The sequence below is a fragment of the Andrographis paniculata genome, unplaced genomic scaffold, assembly GCF_009805555.1.
Source record: "Andrographis paniculata isolate CXL003 unplaced genomic scaffold, ASM980555v1 Contig95END, whole genome shotgun sequence".
Taxonomy (NCBI): Eukaryota; Viridiplantae; Streptophyta; class Magnoliopsida; order Lamiales; family Acanthaceae; genus Andrographis; species Andrographis paniculata.
In genome coordinates, this window is record NW_026137634.1 from 2,907,778 (window position 1) to 2,919,807 (window position 12,030).

General features: G+C 38.5%; 2 protein-coding genes across 2 annotated transcripts; both read left to right on the forward strand.

The window, feature by feature from the left end:
• Window positions 1–3,392: 3,392 nt before the first annotated feature.
• Window positions 3,393–9,121, forward strand: LOC127243312 (mitogen-activated protein kinase 9-like). Its single transcript, XM_051263276.1, has 11 exons — window positions 3,393–3,933; window positions 4,397–4,805; window positions 4,880–5,007; window positions 5,098–5,157; window positions 6,113–6,262; window positions 6,444–6,599; window positions 6,687–6,824; window positions 6,919–6,995; window positions 7,520–7,621; window positions 8,209–8,437; window positions 8,537–9,121. Exons 1-11 carry the CDS (start codon window positions 3,502–3,504, stop codon window positions 8,606–8,608), a joined length of 1,953 nt encoding a protein of 650 aa, XP_051119233.1. The 5' UTR covers window positions 3,393–3,501; the 3' UTR covers window positions 8,609–9,121.
• A 367-nt stretch (window positions 9,122–9,488) lies between these two features.
• LOC127243319 (uncharacterized GPI-anchored protein At4g28100) lies at window positions 9,489–11,695 on the forward strand. The gene is made up of 2 exons (XM_051263286.1): window positions 9,489–10,563; window positions 11,120–11,695. Exons 1-2 carry the CDS (start codon window positions 9,865–9,867, stop codon window positions 11,471–11,473), a joined length of 1,053 nt encoding a protein of 350 aa, XP_051119243.1. The 5' UTR covers window positions 9,489–9,864; the 3' UTR covers window positions 11,474–11,695.
• The last annotated feature ends 335 nt before the right edge of the window (window positions 11,696–12,030 follow it).

Genomic DNA, 12,030 nt, shown 5'->3' on the forward strand with positions numbered 1-12,030 from the left:
GGTCAACCGACTTCTCGCTGGAAGGTTGTCTTGAATCCTTCCCATGTGAGGCTAACCAACTTCCCTCAACTCGGCCGTAAAGCATGTGATGCTCAATAGTATAAGACCCGTCCTCTTATGAGAATTTGTGAAAGTCGGGTGTTCGATAATTCCTGAGAATAGGATGTTCATTGACGATCCTCTCAGGGAACGATTGTTGGTATGCGGACCAATTGATAACCTGTGCAGTTATACCGAAATGAACTCTCAGAACGTGTGCGACGTCGTCCGGGTCCAATACGACCGATCGATATTCTGGAACTGGAATGAGATCATGAGGATGATCTCCATGTCAGTTATCCCTCTGTTGAAACGGCTCAGACCGAGTCCCCAAAGGGATAGTATTTGGAAAAGTTAGGGGATTTTTTCCTCTCTCTGCCCTACTAGGGGTTGTCGCACTTGGAATGGTATTATCCACGAACGACGGCCCTGCGAAGTTTGCCTGAATGTGCATCAGAGACATTCATTGAGTGTTGTCCACGATTGACGGCCCTGCGATAGCACTTGGAATGGTGTTGTCCACGATTAACAGCCCTGCGATAACACTTGGAATGGTGTTGTCCACGAATGACGGTCCTGTGATACCACTTGGAATGGTGCTATCCACGAACGACGGCCCTGCGATTGCACTTAGAATGGTGCTGTCCACAAATGACGGTTCTGCAAAGTTTGCCTGAAAAGCGCGACATATACATTCTTGGAGGTGAAAGCGCGAAGTGAAGTGTAACTCTCGACAGGGCTTGATCTAACATGTTCAGTATCAAGTTTTGTTGCTCGTGCAACATTATCTACAGGGTTGTTGTTTGCTGATTGTTCATTTGTTGAACACGATTTAACTATTCATATGGTATTTGGGAGACGATCGCCGTAGTAGGGATTGATAGTGGCGTTGTCGTGCTAACGCTTTGAGATTGAGAACCTGCAATGACGATTCGACCAGATCGGAGTTGTATGAAATTTTCATAGTAGGATCAACAATTTTGCGTTTCTCCCACTGTGGTTGCCAATTTGTTGATGGTAAAATTTCAACAATAGAAAGTAAAATTCGAAAATTTATTTCGAACTTGAACAAGTGTTTGAGATCACGGATTCCTAGACAAACAATACATAATAAAAGAAAAAAGAAAGTTGAACAAGATAATTGGAAATAAAATGATGATCCCGAGTGAGATTCTTTTGAAATTTTATCTGATTGAAGATGTCCATCTTTATCGCCGAGGTTGCTTATATATGTATCAAACCAAATCGTCCAAAATCGATTCCATGTCGGTTACCTTTAAACCGCCCAAAAAACCGTTTTCACATTGGTAAGTGTAAAAAACCGTTTCCTTATTGGTTACCGATTTGAACTGCCCGAAACCGCTTCCTCATCGGTTACCGATCTGAATCGTCCGAAATCACTTTTTAGTCATTAACCTTTGTGACCAACTGACCAGTCGTCCCACCAAAACCGTTTCCATGTCAATAACCTCTGTAGTTGTCTCAAGGTCCAAACTCGAATGAAAACTGTCTGTAGAGGCAACCATCCGGCCGGCCTGGCTTTAACAACCATCCGACAGCATGACTCTAGCCCTCGACTGGATCACCACCGTTCATCATTCTTTTCTGGGGTTAAACTCTAATCTCATTTTTTATTTTTTTTACTCAACAACTCATAAATATTTTTATCTATATTTAAAACTTCATATTTTTTATAAAATTAATTTATAATATTAATTATAAATAAAAGTTTTGTTTATTTACATGTATTATAAACAATTTTATATTTTACAAAATAATATTTATATTACATAAAATTTTGAGATATAGTAGTTTTTAAAATATTTAAATACATATTTTAATAATTTTAATTATATATATTAAATTTAATTTAAAATTATTAATATTATTATTTATATATAAAAAATAAAATAATATCATAATTCATTGTTATTAATTAATTAAATATTATTTTCTTAAAAAATATATCCCTAATGAAACGTGACAATCTTGTATTTTTTGTTTTGAGTAGTTTAAAATTTATTAAAAATGAGAAATGTAACTTTTGATTTTTTTATTTAAATAATATTTTAACGAGATATTTTTTAAAATAATAATTTTTTTATTGAAAAATTAAATAGTATTTTTTTAAAAATTTTTGTCATTGTAAGAAATAAAGGGATTTTTATGATGTGACATCTTATATAATTAATCAAGTTAAATTTATATTTTTTTAATATATTTTTAATTTTACTCAAAATAATAATTAAAAAAAATGTCATTGGGATAGAGGGAAAATATAGTTTGATACGAAATAAAATAGGAAAGTAAATAGTAACCATTTTAATTTTAGATAGAAATGAAGATACTGTTAGCACTTGAGTCACTTGATTTTATAGTTGAGCTTATAATTGGCCAATGCTAGCCGTTGCTAAAATTATGTCTCCATCCAGACTGAGTCCAGACCCAATGAGAAACAAAAAAAAAAAAAAAAAAGAAAAAAGAAGAAGATGGGATCACTTCTATAGATTAGTTGAAAATGATTTGGATCAAATTCATATTGGTAGATGTTTTGAAATATTGCAGTTCATTTCTTCATTTGATATATTGATTGGATTTCATTGTTCCTCTGATTCAAATCCAATAATCTCTTGAATGAGATGCAGATTGGATCTTGTATCATCTATGAGACAAAAATACAAACAAGAAATGAATTAAGGGGCTGGGAAGAAGCCACTGACCTGCTGCACGCACTGCAATTAGGAAGAGGAAGAGGAAGAGGAATTCGAGGATTTGTTCAGTCACATTACATGATATAATTAATTTAGGGTCGATCCTAGCTAGAATACGACATCTGTGTAGCTTTCTATTTGATTACATCAATGATTTCAGAGGACAATACAATATAATAAGTGTTTGTTCCCATTGTAATTGTAATAGGCAGGCAGGCAAGTTTATTTGTGACAGTGACATTGAGGGTCTTAAATCCACTTAAGTTTGTAATCCAATCCAACCCAACCCAACCTGGAGATTGAGATCTGCACATCTGCAGATATCTATCTATCTATCTATCTATCTACCTATCACTTTAGTAGTAATTTTTAAGAAAAGGTATTTTCACTCTTGGAACTTTCTCCAAATAGACATGTGCATTTCAATCTTTATGTATATTTAATTAATTAAATTTTCCTTGGGAGTAATTTGACTTTTTTCTTTTAATATCTGGTTCTGGTGTACTTGAATATACATATAAATAAAGATAGAAATAACATAATTATAAGTCCGAGAGGTGTTCCCTGTTGAGAGAGAGAGAGAGAGAGAGAGAGCAGAGATATTTTTAATAATGGAAGATGTTGGAATAATGAAAACAGATGCACATGACATGACGCGTTTTTGTTATTATTTTTGGTTTGGTTCAACGTCTGTAAGAAGGGTGTGTGATTTGTGTGAATCAAAAGATGCCACACACATTATTTGCATTTTATGCATAAAAACGGTGGCGATGTAACGGACTGGTTGTTTGATGCGCCACGACCAGAAGAGAGAGAGAGAGAGAGAGAGAGAATTGGGAACCAATCAATCAATCATCGTCATCGAATCGATTGGACAGCGACGGAGCCAAATACGGGGAGTGAGGAGTCCCTTCGTGTGTGTTGCGGAGTTTGTTGTATGGGGGTGGGAATATTGGTGGATGGGGTTCGTCGCTGGATTCAACGCCTCTCAACGTCTACTCCTTCCAATATTAGTAGTAGGACCGATGAGGAGGGATTGAAGGATAAACATCGACATCCACACCCACATCAACATCAACATCCACAAGGTCTCACGATCGTTCCACATTTTGATATTTCGGGACTCAAGCTGCTCAAAGTCCCCGACCGGCTTTCCATCTCGTACATGGATCCACACAAGAAGGTTACCTTTCCCTACCCTCTACTTTTGTTATGCTGTCGAGGGCCTCCTCTATGGATCTATCTATCTATCTATCTGTATGCAATTTTTTTTTTTTTATGTATTTATTTCACTCCGTTGATCTGCCTGCACTTTTATTTCGATGTTTTGAACTAATGTTAGTTTGTGTTTTGATTTAGTCCGTGGAGCGTTTCTTCATCAATTTTCCTTGTCTTTTATTTAATTAATACATTATGGGATCGGTTGGGCCCTGGCGGTGTCTTTTGCTACATCTATGTTTCCTCCAACAACTCCTCATACCACTTTTATATATCTCTATCAAGGAGGACAATTCATTCTGTGATTGATAAGACTTGCCCCTTTCCATCCATTTACGTTGTTATTGACAAAGGGGGCAGTATAAAATTCTAATTGTGGCATCAAATTTAAGAGTTGTCAACAGTTCTCATTGAGCAACTTTTGACAGAATAATCTGGAGACAGAGTTCTTCACAGAGTATGGGGAGGCAAGTAGATATCAGATCCAAGAAGTAGTAGGCAAAGGTAGTTATGGGGTTGTTGGTTCTGCCATAGACACTCATACCGGAGAAAGGGCTGCAATAAAAAAGATCAATGATGTATTTGAGCATGTCTCTGATGCAACGCGGATCCTCAGAGAAATCAAGCTCCTTCGGTTGCTTCGTCACCCGGATATTGTTCAAATTAAGCACATAATGCTTCCTCCTTCTCGCAGAGAATTTCGGGATATTTATGTTGTTTTTGAACTGATGGAATCTGACCTTCATCAAGTAATTAAAGCTAACGATGACCTTACACCTGAGCATTTTCAGTTTTTCTTGTACCAGCTCCTGCGAGGCTTGAAATATATTCATTCAGGTTGTCATACTTTTGAGCTACATTTATTAATTTTTACATGCAACCTACTGATGTGCCTTTATTGTTATCTACAGCCAATGTATTTCACCGAGATTTAAAACCAAAAAATATACTTGCTAATGCTGACTGTAAGTTGAAGATTTGTGATTTTGGCTTGGCACGAGTGTCCTTTAATGATGCCCCATCAGCAATATTTTGGACGGTAAGTAGTTTTTCTGAGAAATTCCATTTTCCATCATTGGAGATGTAGAATGTCCTAATCTTTTTTAAATTTTATTTGCTTCTGTTGAAGGATTATGTTGCAACTAGGTGGTATCGGGCACCTGAGCTATGCGGTTCATTTTTCTCTAAAGTAAGCTAATTATTTTTCTGTGCCTACACCTTATTTTTGTCATAAAAATGTCCTGGATTGAGGAATCTGTTTTATTTGCTGCAGCATAGTTTTTTAAAGCTTTTTTATTTTTTATTTTATTTTTTATCTTTTTTATTAATTCAGGCCATCTTATGACTCTCTATCAGCTGTACTGCACTTGCATGTGTAATGTGGTTACTTAAATCATTACATGGACCTTTCAGCATGCTCCAGTTGGTAATTTGTGCAATACTCCCAAGATTTGTACTCTACTGGAGTAATGGGCTTTACTAAAATGACTTGTGAATTTCCGCAGGAAGAGATTTTTAACACATAGCAAAGTAAACTAAGCCTACTGTGAATGTGCTAGTTGTGTCCAAAACATGTTGAATTTATAGTTCCAAGGTCTTATTGGAGAAAGAACAAAATGTAACCAACAGTACTATGAGAAACCCCCCTCCCCGACCCATAGCCATCTAAACTCTTGGTAACTAACTGATCTTTCCACTAAACATATTGACTATGTTATTAAGATCTGAAGCCAAGCATATGAAGGGCATATCCTGCTCGGGGGACCCCTTCCAGTGATCTATGTCTGCACTGGTCCAAAACAAAATATGATGATAATAATAATATTTACTATATGATTAAATTTTTATATAATGGCATTGTTGTTGATGGTATTAAGGTTATTTATTGCATTCTTTTTTTGATCCAATATGGACCCAAAACACCCACCCAACAAATGTTGCTACATGACACATTTAAAAAATCATTCAAGTCCCATGTTACTCCTACAGAGTACTGTAGGCTGCATAACTTTGTTGATACAATGATTTCCATTTCCTTTATTCACATTAGAATTAAGCAGTATATAGATATATGTGATTTTTAGGCATGCACATGACCCGTATCCTCATACTGTATAAACTTTGTATGATCTTTTTGTTTGCAGTACACTCCTGCTATTGACATCTGGAGTATTGGCTGCATATTTGCTGAAATGCTTACAGGAAAGCCATTATTTCCTGGTAAAAATGTGGTGCATCAGCTAGATTTAATGACAGATTTGCTCGGTACTCCTCCTCCTGAATCTATTGCAAGGGTTAGTTAATAGTCCCATCTTCTTATTTTTTATTTAATGTAAGAAGTTTAGTTGGTGCTGATTTAAGGGATTTCGTGGACAACATTTCTTGAAATCAAAGCTCCCACAAAGCAGCAAATAATCAGTTGTTTGTTTCTTGTGGCATTTCCATTTTAAAAGAGTTTCATTGTTATTATGGCAGATCAGAAATGAAAAGGCAAGGAGGTATCTCACCAATATGCGGAAGAAACAGGCTATTCCATTTGCACAGAAATTTCCCAATGCAGATCCTTTGGCTCTTAGCTTACTAGAACGTCTTCTTGCCTTTGACCCTAAAGATAGACCGACTGCTGAAGAAGTAAGTTATGACAACGGTTAGGTTAGTTTCTTCAACATCTATGATGCTTTCCAGTGAGAAACTTACTTTTCCGTTTTTTGTTTGTAGGCATTGGCTGATCCCTACTTTCATGGGTTAGCTAATGTGGAGCGTGAACCATCAACTCAACCAATATCGAAACTTGAGTTTGAATTTGAAAGGAGAAAACTTACAAAAGATGATGTTAGAGAGTTGATTTACAGAGAGGTAGCCCTCCTTGCACTTCATTAGCTTTCCTATTACACGTTTGTTAAAGATATACACTATTTATTAATCTGGAAAATACTACACAAGTAAACAGATTCTGGAGTATCACCCTCAAATGCTTAAGGAATATCTGCGTGGTGGAGATCAGACTAGTGGCTTTATGTACCCAAGGTTAGCTTTCTTTTGCCATGGATCTTCATGCTATTTAAATTCCTATGTATTTGGTAGTTATTGATAATATGTAACTTGTATTGCATGCATCCCCCAAAGAACATTTGATGAATGCTTGATATACCCTGATCAAGTACCCACTTGTTGACTAATTTGCATTTCCTCCCTATTTACCTTTTGCTGATTGACGGAAAATTATATTTCAGATCTTCCTCCTATGCCCATGAGATAAACAAGAGCCCTTGATATGCACACCTAATCTATTGTAAAGGACATTTTGATGGACATTATTATCTTTAACAGACGAAATTTGCATTATTAATAGTTGTGACTTATTACCATTTTGCTCGTATGCAATTTTAGGTTTTCTTTTCATTATTTTTCCCTTCTATTAATTATTTAAGGTGAACAGGGGCTCTATATGCCATCTTTTGTGCTGAGGTTTTAGGAAACAGAAAAGTGCTTCAATTATTTTGATATAACAATAATTCTCGTTGACTCTCTTCATTATTCATATATTTCAGTGGGGTTGATCGATTTAAGCGACAGTTTGCTCATCTTGAAGAGCATTATGGTAAAGGTGAAAGAAGCACACCTTTACAAAGACAGCATGCTTCGTTACCTAGGTATGCAACTGACACCAATTGGTATTTTCTTTCAATATCAGTTTCATTGGTTGGCTGTTTGAACTTTGTCCATTTGCATATACTTTCTTGTATCTCATAGTGTTCCTTTGAAATGTACGAAGTTTATGCTAGTTTGAAATTTTTTTGTGGATCCATTTGTTGTGTCAGAACTCGGAGCAACAAGTACTTCTGGTTTATTGCTTAGATACACTTGCAGAAATATTTGTTACTAGGGGTTGATCGTGATGTTTAGCTGCTGTTCATTTTCTGTGGTCTCTTTGTGCTTGTGGAAAGATTAATGTCAGCTATTATTTGTAGCGATAATGAGAATGAGACAGTATGTTCTGTACCATGAGATCATGCACTTGCACTATGTTGTTGGTTTATTTGAATATGATGATACGTAATTTCCTATTGGTTTCCTTATGTATTAAGCCAATTGATACAAATGACTTGTTACTGTATACAACCTGAAGAAAACGGAAGGGAGGTGTTGTGCATGGCATATATGGGAGTCCAAAACATTATATGAGTAGATTTGTGAGTAATTTTTTATAGGAATTAACAGTCATCTATTCTGGTTACAGAGAGAGGGTCCCTGCACCAAAAGACGAAGCTGCTAAAGAGGATGATGTTGAAAATCGAACTTCCGCTGCTGTTGCTACTACTCTTGAGAGCCCACCAGGGAAAGACCAAAGTAATGGAGCTGCAGAAAATGGACCTAATAAGGGAAACCAGAGCACTCGGAGCTTGTTAAAGAGTGCTAGTATCAGCGCTTCTAAATGCATCGGTGTTAAAGAAAAGAAAGATAAAGATGTAATTTGATGCTTCTTTGTCATGGCTCACTCACAACTATGCCAGTTGCTATTAAGGTTGAATGGATGCTAAAACATTGATTGTTGTGATGTTTGACAGGAAGATACCCTGCCAGAGCACAAGGAAGAGATTGAGGGCTTGGCAGAGAAAATCGGTACACTCAATGCTTGAACATTGAATTTGCTGCAACTACCCTGGAGATAAATGGTAGTTCCGTAATCTTGAATTTTGTTGATTCATTTTTAGGATCTTTCCTTTTGGCATAAGCCATTGAGGATGTTATGTTATGTTTGCCTTTTTTTGGCTTGGTAGAGTTGAGATAGGCTAACGCTGTTGGACTGATTGTGGTTTCAACCACCTACATAGTAGTAGAGTATATATATAGTAGTATTTGTAAACTAGGGGTTGTTGGGTTGGGTTGGGTTGGGTTGGGTTGTATTGGATTGGAGTAGGTGCAGATAAGAGAGGTTGCATCATCCATCTATCTATCTATCAATTAATATATCTCCTTGTAACATTTGAACATGTGGTTTTGTTTTTTTTGTTTGGCAATGACCCACCCTGGGCACTATTTTGTGCTATTTTTGCATTCGAACTGGTGTACAATTCCAGGAATGTATATACATATAGGTCTGAAATAATAGAGGGGGGCAGATGCTGCCCATGGGGCAGGTCCATATGTGAATAAATGTTTGGATGTAGCAGTAATCCCTCCACTAGCCATGTGATTTGTCCCTTTCAGGAAATTCAATTCAAAGTTGAATTAGTAAAATGATTTTCTTGCATGTCCTTCTTTCCTTCCCATCCGATATTATCTAAATTTTACCCTTCTTGTTCAGCAGCCTGTCTGTCATCCAAGTAAATAAATGCAAGTAAACCCACCAAATGCAATTATGGAAATGATAGCTTCCTTCACAAGATTTCACCGCCATCACTGAACTAAGAATTGTAAGCTAAGCGCACATATGATAAGAGAGAGAGAGAGAGAGAGAGAGAGATGATATTATGTATGCACATGTTTTTCTGCACTTCTTAAAGCCAAAACAGTATGATTTTTCAGCAAACGAAGAAATAATCAAGTTTAGATAGATCTGTCCTATTTAGATCACATCACAGACAACCAAACAAAACAAGACCATATCCTCCAACCCAACACAACCCCCCAAATCCAATATAGCAATAGGGGCTCTAATCTATGGCCATACCCCACATTTTACCCTCATAGCCATAGTCATTAGCCACAGACAGCACCTTCTCTTCTCACATCATCTTCCTCGAAAACACACACTCTCACACACCCTTGCTTTTGCTTATTTTATTGTACGAAAAAGGAAGAGTCTACCCATCTCCAATCTCCATTCTCCTCTCAATACAGTAATATTCTTTCCCTAATATTCCCTCCCACGCTTCCCAAAGCAGCCATAGCCATGTCGTCTCTGCCTCCCCACCGCACACCTTTCTTCTACTCTCTCGTCTTCGTCCTCACCACATTCCATCTGCCATGGCAACTACCGGCCTTGCCGGTATTGCCCGACCCTGACCCGGCTACAATCCAGACCCAGACCCAGACTTTCCACCGGGCCCCACCCGCCACCATCCCCGCCTTCCCGGAGCAGGCCGAGATTTCGGCGTGCCCCCTCGACCTCCCGGAGGAACTGTTCCACGGCATCAAATCGGCCTGCGCCTCCAAGCCCCACCACAGATCAGACCCGAATTTCTACTCGGGGGAGCTCCACCGTAGCCGGTGCTGCCCTGTCCTGGCGGCCTGGCTCTACTCCGCCTATTCAAGAACCGGGTTGCGGGCATCCGCTGCCAAGGCCCCCCGCCCCGAGACGGCCGCGCCGTTCGACATGCCGGTGTTGCCGGACGACTCGGAGACGTGCGTGGACGCTCTGGAGAAGGCATTGGACAACAAAGGCGTCCAGCTCCGGAGGCCCAACGAGACCTGCGATGTGGTCTTCTGTTACTGTGGTATCAGGCTGCATCCATTCAGCTGCCCGGAGTCTTTTTCGGTCAACTCCGGTGGGCAGCTGGAGGGTGGAAAGGCCGTCAAGAAATTGGAGAGGGATTGCTCCTCCAATGGCGGCCTCGGCGGCTGCTCCAAGTGCCTCACCGCCCTTCACTTGGTACGCACACGAACCTAGGGTTTTCCAATCCCCCTCTCATCTCCTCTCTCTCTCTCTCATGGATGTTTGGGCAAGGCTGTATCTTTTTGGCTTTTGCACTGCACAAGTCACATGGTCATGTTCATTTTCCAGAATGTGGCCCCTGCTGCTCTTTTCTTGTTCCCACAATCATTTGTTTGGGTTTTGTGTAGCGATTGATCAGCGTGTAATTAATCATCATCATCATCCTAATACATCAAAACTAGGAGAGAGAGAGAGAGAGAGAGAGAGAGAGAGAGAGAGAGAGCGCACACTTGCATAATTTGCAGGAATCTTACACAATTTTGAACTTGTCATTGTTAGTGCTGCTGATATCAGCCAGCCGTATCATGGCAATTCTTTCATTTGATCTATCTAACCTTTCTGGCGATGATATGATATCCCTTTGAGCCTTCCAATTCCCTTAGCAGTCAAACTCAACCTGATCTGATCAGATCAGATCAGATCAATATAACAGGAGTATAATCTAATCGTCATAGGTTTAATTGCTAAATCTTATTAGTGCAAACTTATGCAGCTCAACGGGGATAAAGCTGGGAGAAGCAACCGAACTGAGAGGACGAGCAAAATGCACAACCGGGACTGCGAGTTGATGGGCCTAACATGGCTTCTCAACAAGGATCGCCCCGCCTACATCCACACCGTGTCTGCGGTCTTGAGGAGTCTGATGATGAGCACCAATGCTGACAGCGACAATAGCGCATCTGATCCAATGTATTGCAGCCTCAACAGCGATGGAATGCCGCTTGCGGTCGATTCCTCTGAAATTAACGACCAATCTTCGTCAAGCTTTTGGGCAATGCCAATGTCCTCTCATCCGTATCATTCTTTCCTACACGCGGGTCTTGTTTTGTTGTTGGCTTGGTATTAGGCCGATGATTGATATATGTTTGTTTTAGCTTCCTGTATTGGCGATTCATTCCATTTTGTTTTTGTATGTAAATAGAGAACCAGCCTGGGAAAGTGGCCTAGTTTTCGTCTGCCTGTCTTGCCTTTTGTTTGTTTGATTGGAAACAACTGAATTATTACAGCGACCATTCCAACATCAAGAAGCATTATAGTGAGGTTTGTGTGGCGGCATAGAATTTACTCAGGGAAGAATAACAAACGCTCTGTACATACATTATGCATATATGTTAAGCAGCTATCTTTCAAGCACTTGGGCAAATACCCTTTCCATTTCAAATGTCCACCTTCTCGGGGCTTCAAGTTTGTTTGGATGTAGGTCTTCTCAAGACTTGCATTATTTGTCATTTTTGTTCTTTCCTTGAAAGAAAATTTCAGAGTACGTATTTATGTTTTTATTTGAAATATTTAATCAGAAGTTTGTTTTTTTTTTTTAAAAAAAAAGTGAAATTAAATATTTATTCATATCATATTAAATTTATATTTTAATTTTGATTTATATTATTTTCAACGGATGAACTT